At 41.5% G+C, this 20826-nt stretch overlaps 1 protein-coding gene across 18 annotated transcripts in view; it reads left to right on the top strand.

Moving 5' to 3' along the window:
• Positions 1–20826, top strand: part of BPTF (bromodomain PHD finger transcription factor) — a 134691-nt gene that overhangs the window by 22343 nt on the left and 91522 nt on the right. For all 18 annotated transcript variants that reach the window (XM_067022234.1, XM_059046883.2, XM_059046876.2 and 15 more), the window contains exon 2: positions 12594–13416. In XM_067022234.1, coding sequence (XP_066878335.1) covers positions 12594–13416 — 823 coding nt within the window. The remainder of the gene's footprint in view (positions 1–12593; positions 13417–20826) is intronic.

Below are 20826 nucleotides of genomic sequence, written 5' to 3'. Positions count from 1 at the left end.
ATTTTGCCCAGAGTTTTCAGTTGCAGTTTAGTGGAGCCATTAGCTCCAGTGAGCTTATTACTCCATCTTGGCTTGGCTTTGGACCACATTCTTCTTGTGAGCTGCATAGTGTTCCCTTGTGTGGAAGTACAATATTATAGTTTTTTGTTTTAGCCAGTTCCTTATTGGTGGACGTTTAGGTTATTTACAGCTTTGGCACCGTTGCAAACAGTGCCAAAATGAATGTACATGTGAGTTATGTTATATGGTAAATTCTTAGAAAGGGGATTGATAGATTAAAAGGTATGTGTTATTCTGTAAGTTTTCATAGGTATTTACACATAGTATGCTTCTGGATTTTATTTGCTACTTTTAACTTTATTTTAATAACTATGATTGACCCATCATTTCTTTTGTGGAGGGGGGTGCATGTCTTTTGTTATTAGGTTTTGGTGTCACTCTTATCCTGATTTTTTTAAGAGGACTTTTAAAATCTTTTCTTCCTTTTTCTGTCCTCTGGAATGTTTTGAAAACCATCCTGGCTGGTGCAATAATTATTATCTCCCATAATTATTGGTTTGTTTTCTGTTTTTTGATTTAGTTTTGGTGTTAACTAATTCTCTGACAGTCATCTTTTCACTCAGGATTTAGACTTTATTAGCATTCTTTTAATAGCTTCTGTACCTGTGGCAAGTTCCCCTTTATTGTCACCAATTTTATTTATTGTGCTTGGTCCCACCTTTTCTTGATGAGGTTAGTTCTAGTTGGGCCCTGTAGATTGCCTGTCTGTCCTCTTTACTCACTCTTCTACCTCTTCTTTGTGGACATTTGAATTTGTGACCTGCGTTCATGTTAGCTACTTAGTCAGTCTACTAGAGCTGTTAAGGTTAAAAAGAAGTGTCTTAAAGTCTCCTGCTACTATTCTGTTTCTGTCCATTTCTTCTTGGATTTCTTATAGTTTTGCTTTATATTGTTTGATGCCAATTTATTTGGTTTATTAATTCATGCAGCAACTAATTCAGGAATCTGCCATGTGCCAGGAAGTGTAATAAGTACTAGGCGTGAGAAGCCAAACAAAAATTGTCCTGGGCTTCCCTGGTGGCACATTGGCGCAGAATCTGCCTGCCAATGCAAGGGACACAGGTTCGAGCCCTGGCCCGGGAAGATCCCATATGCTGCGGAGCCACTAAGCCCGTGTGCCACAACTACTGAGCCTGAGCTCTAGAGCACATGAGCCACAACTCCTGAGCCCACGTGCCACAACTACTGAAGCCTGCGCGCCTAGAGCCTGTGCTCTGCAGCAAGAGAAGCCACGACAATGAGAAACCCGCGCACCACAACAAAGAGTAGCCCCCACTCACCGCAACTAGAGAAAGCCCATGTGCAGCAACGAAGACCCAACGCAGCCAAAAAGTAAATTAATTAATTAAAAAAAAATTGTCCTGGTCATTGTGGAAGTTGCAGTCTAGTGGAGGCGTATGTTAATTGAATGAAACTGTAAGAGTTTTAAGTGTGATAAAATACTGTGAGGGAAAAGAGCTGAATGAATGAGGAGCTGGCCACTTGACAGAGTGGGAGGAGGGAGTATTCTAGGTAGAGAGAACAGCTGTGGGGAGGCAGCGAGCTTTGCATGATCCAGGAGGCCAGTGTGGCTGAAGCAGAAAGGAGAGGGGGAGGCTGAGTTTGGAGCAGTAGGCAGGGCGCACCTCACAGAGGGCCTTGTAGGTCTCAGGAAGGAGTTTGGATTTTAATCCAAGTATGGTGGGGACTCGAAAGGCTTCAAGTTGGGGACCGGCACAATCATGTTTACTTTTTATTAAGTTGTTCGTAACTGTTATATCTTCATTGTAGACTGCGTCCTTTATCATTACAAAATCTTTGTTCCATTTCGGGATTTAAAAATTATTGCTTTGAATTAAACTTTTGTAACTCCTTTTTATTTCCATTTCCTACAAAGTGAAGTGTACCTGGGACATCCTGTTGAAAATAGCTAGTAGGTAGTTGGAAATAATGTCTCTGGAGTTCTGAAGCGAGGTCTGGGTAGAGAAATGCATTTAGAAGTCATTGATATTTGGGTGGTACTGGGGGAAAGCAGGAGAATCTGCTGAGGACTAAACTTTGGGGAATTTGCACGTGTAAGAGAGGTGTTTGGCAGAGAGACAGCCGGTCAGGGAAATTGAGTCCTGGGTGGCACAGGAAATTCAAGAAGGGTGTTGTGGCCAAATATGTCAGATGTCTTCAAAGAGAGGCTAGGTAAAACAGGTGGTATGTTACAACACTTTCTATCCCAGGTATCAGTTAATATTCACAAGTTTGCAGTTAATTTAATAATCTTATTTAATCTTACTCTGTATTTAGGCTGTAACACGATATGTCCTGTTAGCTATATATATTGAAAAAATTGAAACAAATAATTGAAACAATTAGAAGTAAAGAACTTTAGAGCAGATTTTCTGAACTTTTTGCCTTTACTTTACATAATTTCAAATATGCAGAAAAGCTGAAAGAATAGTACACTGAACACCCAGTCTCCCCTTCTCTTGGATTCACCAATTTTTGTTTTCTATAAATTTATTATTTTATTTATTTCTGGCTGCGTTGGTCTTTGTTGCTGCGCGCGGGCTTTCTCTGGTTGTGGCAAGGCGGGGGCTACTCTTCCTCGTGTGCGCGGGCTTCTCATTGCGGTGGCTTCTCTCGTTGCAGAGCACAGGGTCTAGGTGCGGGGGCTTCAGTAGTTGTGGCTCGCGGGCTGTAGACTGCAGGCTCAGTAGTTGTGGCGCACGGACTTAGTTGCTCCGCGGCATGTGGGATCTTCCTGGACCAGGGCTTGAACCCGTGTTCCCTGCATTGGCAGGTGGATTCTTCCCTGCGCCATCAGGGAAGTCCCGGATTCACCAATTTTTAAAAACATTTTGCCATATTTGGTTTCTCAGTCTTTTAAAATTTTCTTTTTGCTGAACTACTGAATAGTAAGTTGCAGACATAATAGCAGTCCACCTCTAAATACTTCAGCATACTCAACACATTTAATTTAACATGGATATAATATTACATTTCAAATTTCCCCAGTTGCCCTCTTTTGCTGTTTTGTTTCTTTATCCAAGATTCAGTCAAGGGTCATGTACTGCTTTTAGTTGACATCTCTTTTGTTCCTTTAATCTAGAGCTCTTCTGTCACTTTTGGAGAGGGAAGGGTTCTTTTGTGACAATGACAGTTTTTCATTGTCCAGGCCAATTGTCTTTAGAATGTCTCACTGTTTGGGTTTATCTGATTGTTTCCGATAGAAACACACATTATATAGAGAGTTATGGGGTCTAGAAGTATGAAAACACTATAAATATTCTTCTTAGAATTAATACAATAAAAATGTATGGGCCAAACTGAAAAATCTACTGTGGCATCTGGATTTTAATCTTGGCATGACCTCACCCCTGGACCTCTAGTTTTGCTTCTGGGTGTCATTTGTTGAACACTTCTTTTTTTGTTGTTGTTATTACAATAAAACATGGTCTGTGCTCTCAGGGAGTTAACAAATGAGCTGGGGGCACATGAGTAATTGCCTGTAATATAAATGCACTCACACTGTAAGGGAGAGCTGTACAAAGTGTCAGAGAAGCGCAGTGCCTGGAGGCACAGGAGAGGACAGAAGAGGCGACATTTGATCAGGGCCTTGGAAAAGGTCTAGGATTTCTTGCAGCTTCAGCAAATTAAGGCAATATCTGCTTAAAATGTATAGAGAAGTTTTTAAATTAAAAAAAGCAAGAAATTAACAAATACAGATTGTGCCCCACGGTGCATATTTTAAAAACCCAGGCATGTAGAAAAGGGCCCCAAGCAACAGTTAACACTTGGCGAGTATTGTTGACCAGTTCTTCCAAAGAGCTCAGAGAAGGGAGCATCCCTGTAGACCCTATGAAGTAGAATTCTATTGTGGAATTTAAAGGAGTGGAAAGTTTTGCTTTAGCAACTGTCAGGTCGTTCAAATAATGTACATAGTAGCATAATTCTTCTATTAAGGTAATAATCTGTCACATGGGCCAGAATCCTTGTTTAGTCAAGAAACTCTCTCTTGGGCTTCCCTGGTGGTGCAGTGGTTGAGAATCCGCCTGCCGATGCAGGGGATACGGGTTCGTGCCCTGGTCCGGGAAGATCCCACATGCCGCGGAGCGGCTGGGCCCGTGAGCCATGGCCGCTGAGCCTGTGCGTCCGGAGCCTGTGCTCCGCAATGGGAGAGGCCACAACAGTGAGAGGCCCGCGTACCACAAAAAAAAAAAGAAAAAGAAACTCTCTCCCTTGGGCTTCCCTGGTGGCACAGTGGTTAAGAATCCGCCTGCCAGTGCAGAGGACACGGGTTTGAGCCCTGGTCCGGGAAGATCCACGTGCTGCGGAACAACTTAGCCCGTGCGCCACAATTACTGAGCATGTACTCTAGAGCCCTCGAGCCACAACTACTGAGCCCATGTGCCTAGAGACCGTGCTGCACAACAAGAGAAGCCACCGCAATGAGAATCCTGTGCACTAGAGAAGGCCCGCATGGAGCAACGAAGACCCAATGCAGCCAAAAATAAAATAAAAAATTTTTAAAAAGAAACTCTCTCCCTTAACCTACACTGTGTTGGAAATTCACTGACAAATTCTTGCTCTTTGGTTCCCCTACCTGCTCCCCACCCCCATGCAGACCACTTTCCATCCATAGCATTTTCTTCTTGTAGGCTTATTAATGTCTTTGATTAGGCTTCAGCTTCCTTTCACACCTGTCCTATTCTAATCATACCTTCTTAGGCAGCTTCTTGATTCTCTTGTTTGAGTTTCCAAAAAAGCCCCTCTTTCTGCTTGGTAGTGGGAATATCCAATGTCGGTAAAGCCATGATTTTCACACTTGGCTGCACATCAGAATTATCTGGGGAGAAAGATAAAAATATAGATTACTGAGCTTCACCTGGGGTTCTGTAAATTTGAATTGCATTTTGATACCCTACTTTTAACAGTTTACCATGTGATTTTGCTGCACTTCTAGTTTTAGGATGGATAGTTTTCAAGGCAGCATGTCAAACTTTAATGTGTGCATGAATCACCCGAAGATTCTGAGAAACTGCAAATCCTAATTTAGTAAGCCTGAGATTCTGACTTTATTTCAAGCCTCATAGATAATGCCAATCACATTTTGAGTGGCAAGCTTTGAAGGTAACTGGAATTAGTGAATTTCATCTGATGTGTATTAATTCTTACTCAACTGAATCTCAGAGGCATAACCTTTTTGAGTTCCAGGGCAGTGGTTCTCAAACTGTGGACCTCAGACCAGCAGAGTTAGTATCGCATGGGAATTGTTAGAAATGCAAATTGAGACTCTTTCCTAGTCCTTTGAATCAGAAGCTGTTTTAATTAGAATCTGCTCTCCAGGTGATTCTGATGCACAAAATTTGAAGACCACTGTTCTAGGACTTCTCACTGTAGTCCCCTATTTATTTACATAGTGAAGAGTAAAAACACATTTCTAACATCTGCAAATAATGTAAAGGCATCATTTTCTTGTGTAATTGCATAGGTTAGAGTTTGAAACTACTGATTGTTTCAGCAAAGTGATTCAGTTTTACATATGTATATTCTTTTTCATATCCTTTTCCATTATGGTTTATCATAGGCTATTGAATATAGTCGCCTGTGCTATGCAGTAGTACCTTGTTGTTTATCCATCCTATATATAATAGTTTGCGTCTGCTAATCCCACACTCCCAATCCTTCCCTCATCCACCCCACCCCCACCCCCTGCTTGGCAACTACAAGTCTGTTCTCTATGTCTGTGAGTCGGTTTCTGTTTCATAGATGTGTTCATTTGTGTCAAGTTTTAGATTCCACATGTAAGTGATATTGTATGGTATTTGTCTTTTTTTTTCCCTTAAAATTTATTTATTTATTTATTTTTGGCTGTGTTGGGTCTTCGTTGCTGCACACGGGCTTTCTCTAGTTGCGACAAATGGGGCAACTTTTCGTTGCAGCGCGCAGGCTTCTTATTGCAGGGGCTTCTCTTGTTGCGGAGCAAGGCCTCTAGGTGCACGAGCTTCAGTAGTTGTGGCACGTGGGTCCAGTCGTTGTGGCTTGCGGGCTCTAGAGAGCAGGCTCAGTAGTTGTGGCTCACGGTCTTAGTTGCTCCACAGCATGTGGGATCTTCCCGGACCAGGGCTCGAACCCGTGTCCCCTGCATTGGCAGGCAGATTCTTAACCACAGCACTACCAGGGAAGCCCTGTCTTTCTCTTTCTGATTTACTTCACTTAGTATGATAATCTCTAGGTCCTTCCATGTTGCTACAAATGGCATTATTCTTTTTTATGACTAATATTCCAGTGTGTGTGTGTGTGTGTGTGTGTGTGTATTACATCTTCTCTATCCATTCACCTGTCAATGGATGGACATTTAGGTTGCTGCCATGCCTTGCCTATTGTAAATAGTGCTGCTATGAACATAGGGGTGCATGTGTCTTTTTGAATTATAGTTTTGTCTGGGTATATGCCCAGGAGTAGGATTGCTGGATCACATGGTAACTCCATTTTTAGTTTTTTCAGGAACCTCCATACTGTTTTCCATGGTGGCTGCACCAATTTACATTCTCACAAACAGTGTAGGAGGGCTCCCTTTTCTCCACACCCTCTCCAGCACTTATTATTTGTAGACATTTTAAAGATGACCATTCTGAGCAGTATGAGGTGGTACCTCATTGTACTTTTGATTTGCATTTCTCTAATAATTAGTGATGATGAAAATCTTTTTGTGTGCCTACTAAACTCCTGATTCTTTCAGTAAATATTTATTAAGTATTCACAGCAGCAAAAATACACAGACAAAACTCCCTGCCCTTAAGGAGATTACATTCTAGTGGTGATGTTAACTTCTAGTTCATATATATATTATATATACATCCATTCATCCATAAGCAATAGATAAAACTGTTTTGCATGGTTCCAAATTGTTTATTCTTTTGTAGCAATTTTTTTTTTGGTAGCAATTTTATTTGTTTCATGGTGTTTTTATGATTGATCCATGCTGACATATGTAGCCCTTGACTGCTCTATAGAATTTTATCAAATGGGGAATTCCCTGGTGGTCCATTGGTTAGGACTCCATGCTTTCACTGCCGAGGGCCTGGGTTTGATCCCTGGTCAGGGAACTAGGATCCTGCAAGCCAAGCAGCATGGCCCCCAAAAAGGATTCTATCAGATGACTGTTCCACAATTTAATCGTTCCCCTGTTGAAGTACATTTTGGTTGTTTCCAGCTTGACTGACCGCTTGCTTTTATATGCAATGTTCAGTGTTCTGCATATGTAGAAGGAGAGTTTCTCTAGAGAAGTGTTTTTCTTTTTCTTTCCTTTTTTTGGGGAGTGGGTTGGGGTGTGGCTTGTGGGATCTTAGTTCCCTGACCAGGGATCAAACCTGGGCCCTCGGCAGTGAAAGCTCAGAGTCCTAACCACTGGACTGCCGGGGAATTCCTGACAAGTGTTTTTCAAACTGTGGGCTGCAACCAGCATAATTTAAAAGCAGAAAGAGAATGAACTAGAAGGTATTGGAATGGGATGGAAGAGAAGATATTAGTATAAGTGTAGTGCTTTGTAGAACTTTAGTTTTGGGGTAGGTGTGTACTAGATTTAAATGTAAAATGTATTTCTTTGCGCAAGCTCAGCAGCCATGGCTCACGGGCCCAGCCATTCCGCGGCATGTGGGATCTTCCCTGACCGGGGCACGAACCCGTGTCCCCTGCATTGGCAGGCGGACTCCCAACCGCTGCGCCACCAGGGAAGCGCTGAAATGTATTTCTTACTTTGGGTCATGGGCAAAACATTTTCAAACGGCCCTTTCAGGGTTGTGTGCACAACCTTAACCTGACGGTTACTGAATTGCTCTCCAAAGTGGTGATGCCACATTACCGTCCTGAGTGTGGTATACGGGTGTCTCTGTTGTTTTCCGTTCTTCCCCAAAGTTTGTTTGGATGGACTTTAAAAGTTTTGTCCATTGATGAGTATGAAACAGTATCTCACTGTGGTTTTAATTTGCCTTTTCCTGATGGCTAGTGAGGTTGACGTTAATCCCTTTTTTTTTAATACAGGAAAATTAGTATACTTTATCTGCTAGATACTAGATCAGTGTTGAAAATGGTAATGAGTGTAATCCTCAATGGTATATTATAAGTACATTTCCCTGAATAGTTGAAATACCTTGACTTGCTAATACTAATGATTGACAGTTGAGGGGCTTAAGTGGTTTAATTTTATGAGTTTTCTCTTTATACACTGTAATCTGTGCTCAGTTCTGTAAACCCAAATCTTTGAATTTGGCATAATGACCTTATATTTGTATTCATACAAGACCATCAGTAGCCATTACTAGCAGCATCATTTTATTGATTTAAATATTAATATTTTTATATATTTGTATAGATACCTGCCCAATATTTTTCTTTTAAAATATTATAATAAAAATATATGCATGTGGTATTTAAGAATATAAAAGGATAAAAAAATTAGTCTTTCTTCCTTTTTTTTCCTCCATTTCTCTTCCCCAGGAACAACCATTTTAAAAAGATTCATATATGACCTGTTTGATGTATATACTTTATCATTCTCTTTTCTTTTTTTGTTTCTAATTTCATTTCTCAAATGACCTTCTAGTCATTGTTCTGTAGCTGGCTTTTTCCTCTACTTAATAATATATCTTAAAGATTTCTTATTTCAGCACATGAATTTTACCTTATTCCCGTATGCGTGCTGCAACTAAAAGATCCCCTGTGCCGCAACCAATACCTGGCGCAGCCTAAATAAATAAATTTTTAAAAAAATTGAATCGATTTAAACTCCCAATAATGCTTCAGAATGAACTGACCAGTGTTTAGTGTTAACTTGTGAAAGTGCTCGCATTGTTCAGTACGTATGTAGTTGTAGTTTGAACAGATGCTATTGTGTGGTGTCCAGCTAGATGATAGAATGTCGAATTTATGGACCTTTTTTTGCCTTTCTTCCTTTTACCTCTAAAACTAATAGAAAGCTAACAGACTTTAGCTTAATGTAAAGCTAAATGAACTGTTAAATATTAGAATAATACATGCTTATCCAAAATCTTTCAGAATCTGTGAGCGCTATTTTAAAATTAGATATCAAATTAAATTAGACTACTTCTGTTACTGTCTAAGTTAATTTACTACAAAAGAGTACTATCAACAGTCTTTTTTTTTAAACATTAATTGCTCTCATTGATAGTCTTTAAATAGCAATTTACTGAGTTTCTCATTACAAAAGGCTTGTATACAGTGTTAGATACAGTTTTAATCAGTACTCTTTTATTTGCAAGCAACAGAAAACCAACATTTTCACTTAAGCAAAAGAGGAGTGGTTTTTGGTTTGTGTGACTGGGAAATTTGGTTTTTAAAAATTTATTTATTTGTTTATTTATTGTCTGCATTGGGTCTTCGTTGCTGTGCGCGGGCTTTCGCTAGTTGCAGCGAGTGGGGGCTACTCTTCGTGGTGGTGCGTGGGCTTCTCACTGTGGTGGCTTCTCTTGTTGCAGAGCCCGGGCTTTAGGTGTGCGGCCCTCAAGTGCAGGCTCAGTAGTTGTGGCGCACAGGCTCAGTTGCTCCGTGGCATGTGGGATCTTCCCGGACCAGGGCTCGAATCCGTGTCCCCTGCATTGGCAGGTGGATTCTTTTTTTTTTTTTTTTGTACGCGGGCCTCTCACTGTTGTGGCCTCTCCCGTTGCGGAGCACAGGCTCTGGACGTGCAGGCTCAGCGGCCATGGCTCACGGGCCTAGCCGCTCCGCAGCATGTGGGATCTTCCCGGACTGGGGCACGAACCCATGTCCCCTGCATCGGCAGGTGGACTCCCAACCACTGCGCCACCAGGGAAGCCCGCAGGTGGATTCTTAACCATTGCGCTACCAGCAAAGTCCTGACTGGGAAATTGGAATGACAGGTTCTGTCAGTACTCATGAGTTATCAATACTTATCTCCCATTTCTGCTTCTGTCTCTTGTCCTTATTCCCTTCTTCCACAAGGGAGGTAAAGGTGGGTTAGCCACATACAGCCTCTGGCCACCTTCATGGAAAGAACGAGCTTCAGAGCACTTCTCACTCATCATCTGAATATAAAATCCCAGAAAAGACTCTCACTGTCCTGCCTTGCCAGTGATCAAGAGGTGGAATAGTGTGTTTGGGGGCCCCGTCAGAGTCACGTGGTGTAGGGGAAGGGTAATTCTCTAAAGGGAGTGATGCTAGCAAATGTTTCCAATAAAACAAGCGCGCCAGATCTTTCTTTGGCATAAGAGGTGGGTGTTCAGCTATGGAGGTGGAATGGATACCATGAATAGGTAAATTGTAGGGTAACAAATGATTCAGAGAAGGCTACGAGAATTCAGAAGAGTTTGGGGGAGTTAGAATAGTCTTTTGGAGGAAATGGTACCAGAGTTAAATCTTAAGGTGGTGGTGTTATGTTCCACAGTAGTTGGTTTCTTTCTTCCTAAGGTCACTTTTATTCATCTTTTTCTTCATTCCCACAGCCAGACTCTGAATCCAGGTCTTTATCTTCTGGGTAATTGCAGAAGATGCCCTGTGTCTGGTTTGTTCCCCCTGTCCTATTCATTGTATACACTGAAGCCAGAGAAGTCTTTCTGGAACGTTCTTCTCATGTCCCTGCCCTGCTCAGAAAGTCTTCATTACTTCATTCAAAGCCATCAGCCTACATTACTGCCAGAGTAAAGTGCTGTACAAATGCCTAAACCTAACATTTAAGGACCCATGTTCTGATCCTAGAACTACTTTTCCAGCCTCTCCTTCTGTAATCCTTTACTTGGACACTGCTTGACGTCATTTTGCATAAACAGCTGAGAGGAACACAGGGACTGTTTCTATAAGCAGGTTTGTCTCATTTGGTGACTTGTGTTTCTTCTCTTGCATTTGAAGGTATTCCTTTAGGTTCAGTCTTCCCTTTAATCCTTTTCTGCTTTCTCTCATTTATACTTAAGCAGATGAGGCCCAAATAACTTCCAGAAAACAGTGAAATGGACTGGATTACCATCGTGATGCTTATTACTAGCATGGTGATTCTGTGATTTAATTGAATCTGTGAGAACCGCATCTTTGTAGTAGATGGATATTGGCTGAGATGGAGGAGGTTTCTTTCTTACGCTGTCGGCTCACCAGCAAAGTCCAGCTCAGAGTGATCCCTCGGACTTTTTTCTGCAGAAACTAATGGATATAATCTTATTTGGAAAATCTTTCCAGTGAATGAATATGGGGGGGTGTGCATTGTATAAAATAAAAGATCTTGACCTTTTATATTCTTTAGCATACTTTCTTTTCCTGGTGCCCTGTACCCTTTCAGTTTGTACATGTTGAGAGTTAACTAGATGTGAGGAGGGCACAGCAATGGGGAAGGGAGGAGGCAGTTAAGAGGTGACCAGCAACCCAAAACCACAGTTAATAAAACAATTGCACAGAAATAAATTTAATGTTAATCTCATAAAAAGTCTGCTGTTTAAAAGTACATTTCCTATTCTGTAAATATCATTGGAAAGTGTAATAATAATAATGCAGGCATGGGCATGGGAATTCTGGAGAAACTTGTTTCTTTTTTTTTTTTTTTGGCGGTACGCAGGCCTCTCACTGCTGTGGGAGAGGCTCAGGGGCCCAGCCGCTCCGCGGCATGTGGGATCTTCCCAGACCGGGGCACGAACCCATGTCCCCTGCATCGGCGGGCGGACTCTCAACCACTGCGCCACCAGGGAAGCCCGAGAAAATTGTTTCTTTCCATAAGTTTCTTATTAAAATACCTCATAGACTTGTTCAGAGGATTAAATGAGATCTGCTTGCTTGTTATGAACTAAGCTCTCAAATGCTATATATTGATACATTTATATACATATATATTCCTGGACTGTACATTTTATAAATTGGAGAACAGTCATGCCTCCTGTTGCTTAATTTATAGCTAAAAATTATAATCTCTTGTCTCTTTCCTAAGTGAGCCCCGCCCCCCCCCTTTTTCTCCAAGTATTGGAACCCTGCTTCTCTTCTCTCTTCCTTACTCCTCCTTCCTTTCTGTCTCAGCCCTAAACTTTTGCTGCACTGTGGAACTCCCCATTACATGGCTCTCGGGAAGAACTGGCCAAGGAAAGGGTGTGCTGCGCCAGAGAACTTCCTGTCTGATTGCTGAGAGGCATTTCTTAGTGCAGCTGGCACCATGTGAGATCTGTTACGCCTGTTCTCTTCCTTGGAGATGTCTTTTTCTCACTTATGTTCTTGTCAGATCTTTCACAAATGCACTGTTATTTTTTATCATGGTTACCTGTAAACCAGTTAACCCCTCTAGGTAACTGAGAACTGACTGTAATTGTAATTTTTTTTTTCCTTCTAGTTTGGGATATAATGGGAAAACTTTAAATTTAGATTTTCTATAGACTTAAAGATTAGAACTAAATCATTGCTTCTTGGTATTATTTTAACTTGACAGTTATTAGAAAAATAGGAGTATGCTTATCTCTTTTTGGGGGTATATGTCCAAATAGGAAAAACCGGTAAATCCTTAGTTTGTAGAAATGATGTATTGATTTGTAATTATACCATTTCTTTATTTACAGGTAGGCGAAAACCGAGAGTACATCGGCCTCGTTCTCCAATATTGGAAGAAAAAGACATCCCACCCCTTGAATTTCCCAAGTCCTCTGAGGATTTAATGGTGCCTAACGAGCATATAATGAATGTTATTGCCATTTATGAGGTACTGCGGAACTTTGGTACAGTTTTAAGGTTATCTCCTTTTCGCTTTGAGGACTTCTGTGCAGCTCTCGTGAGTCAGGAGCAGTGCACGCTTATGGCGGAGATGCACGTCGTGCTTTTGAAAGCAGTTTTGCGTGAAGAAGACACTTCCAATACTACCTTTGGACCTGCCGATCTGAAAGATAGCGTGAATTCCACGCTGTATTTCATCGACGGCATGACGTGGCCAGAGGTGCTGCGGGTGTACTGTGAGAGCGACAAGGAGTACCATCATGTTCTTCCGTACCAGGAAGCAGAGGACTATCCTTACGGACCAGTAGAGAACAAAATCAAAGTTCTGCAGTTCTTAGTCGATCAGTTTCTTACCACAAACATTGCTCGTGAGGAGTTGATGTCGGAAGGGGTGATCCAGTATGATGACCACTGTAGGGTTTGTCACAAGCTCGGGGATTTGCTTTGCTGTGAGACCTGCTCAGCGGTGTACCATTTGGAGTGTGTGAAGCCGCCTCTCGAGGAGGTGCCAGAGGATGAGTGGCAGTGTGAAGTCTGCGTAGCACATAAGGTTCCTGGTGTGACTGACTGCGTTGCTGAAATCCAAAAAAACAAACCGTATATTCGGCATGAGCCTGTTGGATACGACAGAAGTCGGAGGAAATACTGGTTCTTAAACCGAAGACTCATAATGTGAGTAAATCTGGTCTTAAATTTTTGTATGAATTTAAAATTAAGCCAGCTTCCTTCATGATTGGTGCAGAGCTGTGCTGCTGATGTGATGTAAACCTTGGTGATTTAATAATGAGTTGTATAGCTTAACAATTTCCAACTTGGAAGAATATGTACATTAAAACAGTTTGTAACATTGTAAGGAAAGAAGGGTGTATGAAAAAAAGCAAAACACGCACCATTGTACTCAATGCCTAGGATGGGAAGCAGAACGTTACTTACTAGGTGGGATGCCACATGCCATTGTGGGCCCTTCCCCCATTAGATTCCCTGCAGCCCACCATGAGGTAATCTGCATCCTAACTTTGGTGTTAGGATTTTCTTGCTTCTCTTTTTAGTTTTACTAGATTTGTGTATAAAATGGAGCAGCAAGAACAAAGAAACTGTCTGAGGAAAGATCAGTGCTGCCATGATCGGTTGCAGCCTCCCAGGAGAAGTTGAGCCCAACAGACTCCTGGTCACAGCCTGGCTTGTGCTTTCCTGAGGGTTTTCACGAGATTCTTCCAGGCAGGACAGTGGGAAGGGCGGGAGGAAGTCTGGGGAAGTGAGGGTGCTTGGCAGGGTGGTAGTGTGGACTTGGTTTTGGACATCCTGTAGAAGTACGGTCAGAGGCAGTGGGTTACTTTGTATTTTCAGCTTCTAAAGCTTTTCTTTTTAAAATATTTTATTTATTCATTCATTCATTCGTTTATTTATTTATTTTCTTTTGGCTGCGCTGTGTGACATGTGGGATCTTAGTTCCCCGACTAGGGATCGAACCTGTGCCCCCTGCAGTGGAAGCGCGGTGTCTTGACCACTGGACCGCCAGGGAAGTCCTCAGCTCCTAAAGTTTTCAAAGCCTTCTTCAAGCTCTCAGAATTAGGTCAAATCAGAAAATTTGTGGTGAGATGAAATGAAACAGCAGGCATGGAGAGGAGAGAAGGAACTTCATCAGCACATAGTCGGGCCAAGCCAGGTACAGAGAAGTATCTTAGCCAGGCCCACCCTTAGTTTTTAAAGATGGTACAGAATAAACAGCGAATTTCAGAATTTTGTACAGTTGTCTTCTTGTAGTGTTTCTGTTGAGAAATCTGAATCCATTCATTGATTCTTTGTATATAACCACTTTGGACTTACCTGGAAACTTGTAGAATCTTCTCTTTGCCTTCAGTGTTTCCTGCAGTTTTAGAGTGATAGGGCCTCGTGTGGGTCTGTTTTCATCCATTGTGTGTGTGGTGGGCACTTGCAGTCTGACAGCTGAGTCAGTTCTGAGAACTTCCCTTGAGGACTTCCGCCTCTCCTTTTGCCTGTTGTATTTATCTTGAACTCTTACTTTATTGAATGTTGGGCTTCCTATTTTGGTCTTCTGATTTTATCTTTTCGCTCCAGTTTTCCTCTTTGTCTTTGTCCTCTTTGGAATGCGTGTGTGCACGCGTGTGCGTGTGTGTGTGTGCGTTGCTCAATTTTTCTAGAAGATTTCCTTATCTTGGTCTTCAAGCCCTACTATTTATTTTTTCTATTCTTTCACATTTTTATTTTCTAAGAGCTCTTTTGTTCTTAAAATCATCCTCCTTTTTAAAAAATAAAATAAAATCTTAGTTTGTTGTTTTCTGGAAATCATAATTTCTCTTACTTTCGAGGATGTTACTGATAGTTTTTTCGTGTGTTTTTTCCCACTGTGAATGGTCTCCGTTTCTTCCAGGCTTCTTCTTCCTGCTGTTAGTATTGGTCTGTCTCTTCCATCCTCAGATGTCTATTAATCCTTAATTTTCTGCTCCTGATTAACACTGTGGGATTATAGAGCTGATTGGAAGTTCTGAGCAAGTGTGTAGGCCATATCAATTTTGAGCTTAATCGTTGGGTGATTTTCTTAATCTTTTTTCTTGGTGATCCCTGATGTCACTCACTATCTTTAGTCCTTTCTTCTGAGCTGGTCAGGTGGCCCAGAGAGGCCTTTTCTGGTGTTCTGCTTGGAGCGTGAGGGTTTGGCTGGCTGGGTGGTGGAGGTGGGCTGCATTTACCGTGCACAGCGCATTTACTGTGTACATAGCCACTCAGTTCCTTGGTTCTCTGTACAGTACCTTTGTTCACACCTGCGCCTGGTGTCCCCTGGTCCAGAGAACCTCACTTTTACTCCTGTAGAGACTAAACCTTTAGTGGCTTGAAGTGGCCAGATAGGTGGCCTTGGGATCTGCCCCTAAAACAGCTTTCAAGCACTTGTCTGCTGTCGATACTCCCCTCCTCACTGTGGTGATAGTTGGTTCTCAGCTCCACCCTTTATGTTTCGGATTGGGCTTTCCTGGCTCTGGTTAAAGGCGGTTAGCACTTGTCCATTTGCTTTCCTGCTTCCAAAAATTTTTTTGATGTCTCTCTTATTTTCTCGAATCTTTTAAGTTTAGATCTTTAAAAATATTTCTTTAGTGGTTTTAAGGGGGTTTCAAGAGGGAGCAAACTGAGATGTGTGGATTCAGTCTATTACCTTAATCCAGAAACTGATAAGAGAAACAGTATATGAAGTTTTAAAAGTTTTAAATATACAAAGTATATCTTGTATGTTTTGGTTTGGATCAGTTATTTTAAAATTTTGTATAAGTTTTTTTTTTTTTTTGCCCCCGTATCTCCCAAATATCTGGTTGTGGTGTTTATTGTGCCATCTTTTTCATATCATGCTGTGGAGATGGTAGCATGGAAACTTGTGTTGGCGAGGTCATTACAAAAGGAAAGAGAACTGTAGCCACATTTTGGTTTGAAGTTTAATGCAGTCTTTCATTCCATGTGAAAAGTCAGTGAGACCGCCTTTCAGGGAGCCTGGTGCTTGTACTCTCTAGATGCTCAGCACAGCAGTTTACAGACCCCGTCCACTCAGTCTCACGTGCCTTCCCGGAAGGGCTCAGCGTCATCAGGATTGCTGTGAACAAATCAGGAAGTAAAGGAAATTCATTCTGTGCTCCTGTTCTCCCTATCCTGCCTTTCCTCACCCTTTTTGGATGTTCATTCTCACTGCCTCTCACTTCCTTCCCTGTGCTGCCGTTTTGAACCCAGACATGCCAAAGGAGCTTTGTCCACATATAGGTGGGCCTTGACATCTGTAATGTAAGGCTTATCACACAATAATCAGTGGTGTAGGCCTTGGTGTTAGGGACCTGTAGGTGGAACTACTTGCTGATGGGTTAGTAATAACAATAGCCAACATCAACATTTATTGAGCATTTAATATATGCTGTACAGTTTTTTTCTTTGTTTGTTTTTTGCTTTTTACATATTATATTTACGTAGAAAAAAAGGAAGTTAAAATTTCAACAGCTTTTTTTAAAAAAAAAAAACAAAAAGTAAATCCCCAGCCAGGAAAATGGGTAAATCTAGAGAGGTCCTCAAGGAGTTTATTAAACTGTCAACTTGCCCTACAGACAGTAACAGATTTAATTTATCGTTGGATTGAAAAGTTCACTTTTATTTTTATATAACCTAAATAGTAAATTTGCCTTTTCTCTGAAAATTTTATACACAATTTTCTAACCTTCAAAAATGACAATAAAAAATCAAATTATGTTTATAAATTTTTATTATTTTAGTGTATAAGAAACTTTTTCTTTTTGACATTTATGGTTTCACAATATATATCTTAAATTTGTATGTTTACTTTTTTTTTTTTTTGGTCTTTATCCAGGTCATTTATTGCTAGACAGTTGTCATACAGAGTGGTTAAATATTAAAGCTCTGAAACTAGCCCTGGTTTGCATTCCTGGCCTTGTTAATTACAAGTTCTGTGTCATATTAAAGCACCTACAACCCTTCTAAGCCTGATTTTTTTCACCTATAAAATGAGAATTGTCATTGCTTCATGAATTGTGAATGCTTGTATGTTTATTTATTTATTTATAAAATTTATTTATTTATTTATTTTTGGCTGCGTTGGGTCTTTGTTGCTACATGCCGGCTTTCTCTGGTTGCGGGGAGCGGGGGCTACTCTTCGCTGCGGTGTGTGGGCTTCTCATTGTGGTGGCTTCTCTTGTTGCAGAGCACGGGCTCTAGGCGTGTGGACCTCAGCAGCTGGGGCAGGTGGGCTCAGCAGCTGTGGCTTGTGGGCTCCAGAGCGCAGGCTCAGCAGTTGTGGCACACAGGCCCAGTTGCTCCACGGCATGTGGGATCCTCCTGGACCAGGGCTCGAGCCCGTGTCCCCTGCATCGGCAGGTGGACTCTCATCCACTGCGACACCAGGGAAGCCCTGAACAAATTCTTTAAATTACATGTTTGTCGGGGAAACTATTCACTTACATTTATTTGCTTTAAAAGCTTTAGGCATAATGTCTCAAATTGCCTTTCTTATTGTGTAATAAAGTACACAGAATTTAATGAAGATCTCAGATGAACAAGTATAGTACTTTTTTTCATGTGTTGTGACATTTTGACTATTTTCTTTGTAAAAAGTCAGATATGAAGAGTTTTTAATTTTTTTAAATATTTATTTATTTATTTGGTTGCTCTGGGTCTCAGTTGTGGCTCACCAGCTCCTTAGTTGCAGTATGTGGGCTCCTTATTTGTGGTATGTGAACTCTTAGTTGCAGCATGCATGTGAGATCTAGTTCCCTGACCAGGGATCGAACCCAGGCCCCCTGCATTCGGAGCACAACCAGGAAAGTCCTTAAATATCATTGTTAATAATAGTTGTTCCTTGTGAATAATTTGAGTAAATGTGAAAGATTTTACATCGTTTTAAAATTTAGATCAAAACCATTTCCGTTTTAGCGCCCCCTTGTGGTAGATGGTATGTGGACTCCTGATGAAAGTTTTGAAACCATGTAGATTGCTCGGCTTACGTTATGTGGAGATCTGGTATATGTTTTCCCTGGAAGTCCAGAAGCTTAAAATGATAAATCAGTGGACTTACTGCCCGAGGGGGTTATGTCTAAAACAAAGTCTGGGGCAGTGAACACTTTTTAATTGTAATGCTAATAGTTTATAGAAACTATTATCCTCTTATTGCTTTTATTTGTTTAATACTCATTTAAAAATATGTTTTTTGAATAGGTTAGGGAATAAAAGAAAAGTTCTTACACATCAGTTTATAGTCTACCTGAGGAACCAAGATACTTACTGAGCAAACAATTTAGAGATCAGTTTCAATCTGTTATGTAAGAGGGCCAGTCTTTCTTAAATATTGCTTTCATTCTATCAATCCTTTGCTCTCAAATTGGGACTTCTAGTAAAATAGGAACTGCCAGATTAGACTAGCACCTTTTCCTGTCACTGTCTGTTCTGAGTAAAATTACCTTGAACACAGCATTTTAAAACTCTGCATTTTTTCATTTTCCAGATGAACTAATTTATGCTTTTTAACCTGTACAGCTTTCCACCTGCACCTCCACATTCTAGCCATAAGCCACCTATTTACTTGCTGACTCAGTTGCCATCAGACCTATGCCTGTAATCCGTCTGCCGGTGTCCAGTTCTGCATACCAGCAGCCTCCTGGACAAGTCCACATAGCAGGCACCTCAGATACAACATGTCTAAAACTGCATGCATCACTTGCCCCCATTACCTACCCTTCACTCAGTGTTGCCATCTTAGTAAAGGGGATCACCATCCTACTGGCTGCTCAAGCTAGAAACCTGGGAATAGGTTTCTACAACAAAACCTTTTGTCCTATGTTGTTTGTTATACCTTGTTGGTTTGTTTGTTTGTTTTTCGGTATGCGGGCCTCTCCCGTTGTGGAGCGCAGGCTCAGCGACCACAGCCCATGGGCCCAGCTGCTCTGCAGCACGTGGGATCCTCCCGGACCGGGGCACGAACCCATGTCTCCTGCATCGGCAGGCGGACTCTCAACCACTGCGCCACCAAGGAAGCCCTAATTACCTCTTAAATATTGAATCTATTTCTCTCCATTCTCACTGTCAACCTCATCTCGATTAGACTAGTTTAGTAGTCTCCAAACTGGTGTATGTGTAACTCCCTAATTCTGTTCTCTGTTCCATAGCTGGATTATTATTATTTTTTAAAAAATATTTATTTATGTATTTATTTTGGCTGCGTCAGGTCTTTGTTGTGGCACACGGGATAATTTAGTTGCGGCATGTGAACTCTTAGTTGCAGCATGTGGGATCTAGTTCCCTGACCAGTGATTGAACCTGGGCCCTCTGCATTGGGAGCATGGAGTCTTAGCCACTGGACCACCAGGGAAATCCCCATCGCTGGATTATTTTTAAAACAGCCATTCTCATCAGGTCTTTTCCCCCCAAGTTGAAAAACCTTTCAATTATGTACTTCCATTTGCTCTTAACAGAAAGTTCACAGATCCCTAATTTTGTGTATTTATTTCTTTTGCTTCCCACCACCCAAAACAAAATCTATAGAAAGCAAACTAAAAACCTGCAAAGCCTTTCGACTAACTAACTTATCCTTCAAGTCAGCCTATTTATGCCATTTCCTAGGGCTTTTTTCTCTGAATTTCTCTCCCTCTTGCACCGTGAAACACTTCTTTTTTTTTAAACACCCATTAAACTTGTAATTATTTGTTTTAAGGTAAATATCATATACTTCTTCATCAGATGAAGAACATAATAGCAACCCTGCAAATTGCACCCACTACATGCTGTCAGTGCTCGAAGCACTTTATATGTTTTAACTTGCTTAATCCTCACAACAGCATTTTGATGTAAGTACTGTCACCCCATTTTTCAGATGGAGAAGTTGAGGCAAGAGAGAGGTTTAAGTAATTTATCCAGTATCATACAACTAGTAAGTGGCAGTCAGAATTCAGTCCCAGGCATTGTGACTCCAGAATGTGTTTTAACCTCCTTGGACTGCTTTTAATCTCTGACTCCTGAACCGCATTAGTTTCCTGTGGCTCCTGTAACAAGGCAAAGTGAGAGATTAATTTTCTCACAGTTCTGGAGGCTAGAAGTAAAAAAATCAAGGTGTCAGTGGGCCCACTCCCTCCAGAGGCTCTAGGAAAGAATTCTTTTCTTGCCCTTTTCAGCTTCTAGTGCCCCAAGTGTTCCTTGGCTTGCTGGCAGCATAATTCCAATCTCTGCCAACCTCTGTCTCTTCAAGAAAGTCTAGGCCTTTTCTGTCAAGTGCCTCAAAATTCTTCCAGCCTTTTCCCATTTCCCAGTTCCTAAGACACTCTCACGTTTTTATGTATCTGTTATAGCAGCACTTCCTTTCCCAGTATCAAAATCTGTTTTAGGGGACTTCCCTGGTGGCGCAGTGGTTAAGAATCCACCTGCCAGTGCAGGGGACATGGGTTCGAGCCTGGTCTGGGAAGATCCCACATGCCGTGGAGCAACTAAGCCTGTACGCCACAACTACTGAGCCTGTGTGCCACAACTACTGAAGCCCATGTGCCACAACTACTGAGCCTGCGCTCTAGAGCCTGAGAGCCACAACTACTG

This window comes from Kogia breviceps, chromosome 19 (genome assembly GCF_026419965.1).
Source record: "Kogia breviceps isolate mKogBre1 chromosome 19, mKogBre1 haplotype 1, whole genome shotgun sequence".
Classification (NCBI taxonomy): domain Eukaryota; kingdom Metazoa; phylum Chordata; class Mammalia; order Artiodactyla; family Physeteridae; genus Kogia; species Kogia breviceps.
The sequence above is the reverse complement of the archived record's forward strand: the minus strand, read 5'-3'. Positions and strand labels throughout refer to the sequence as shown.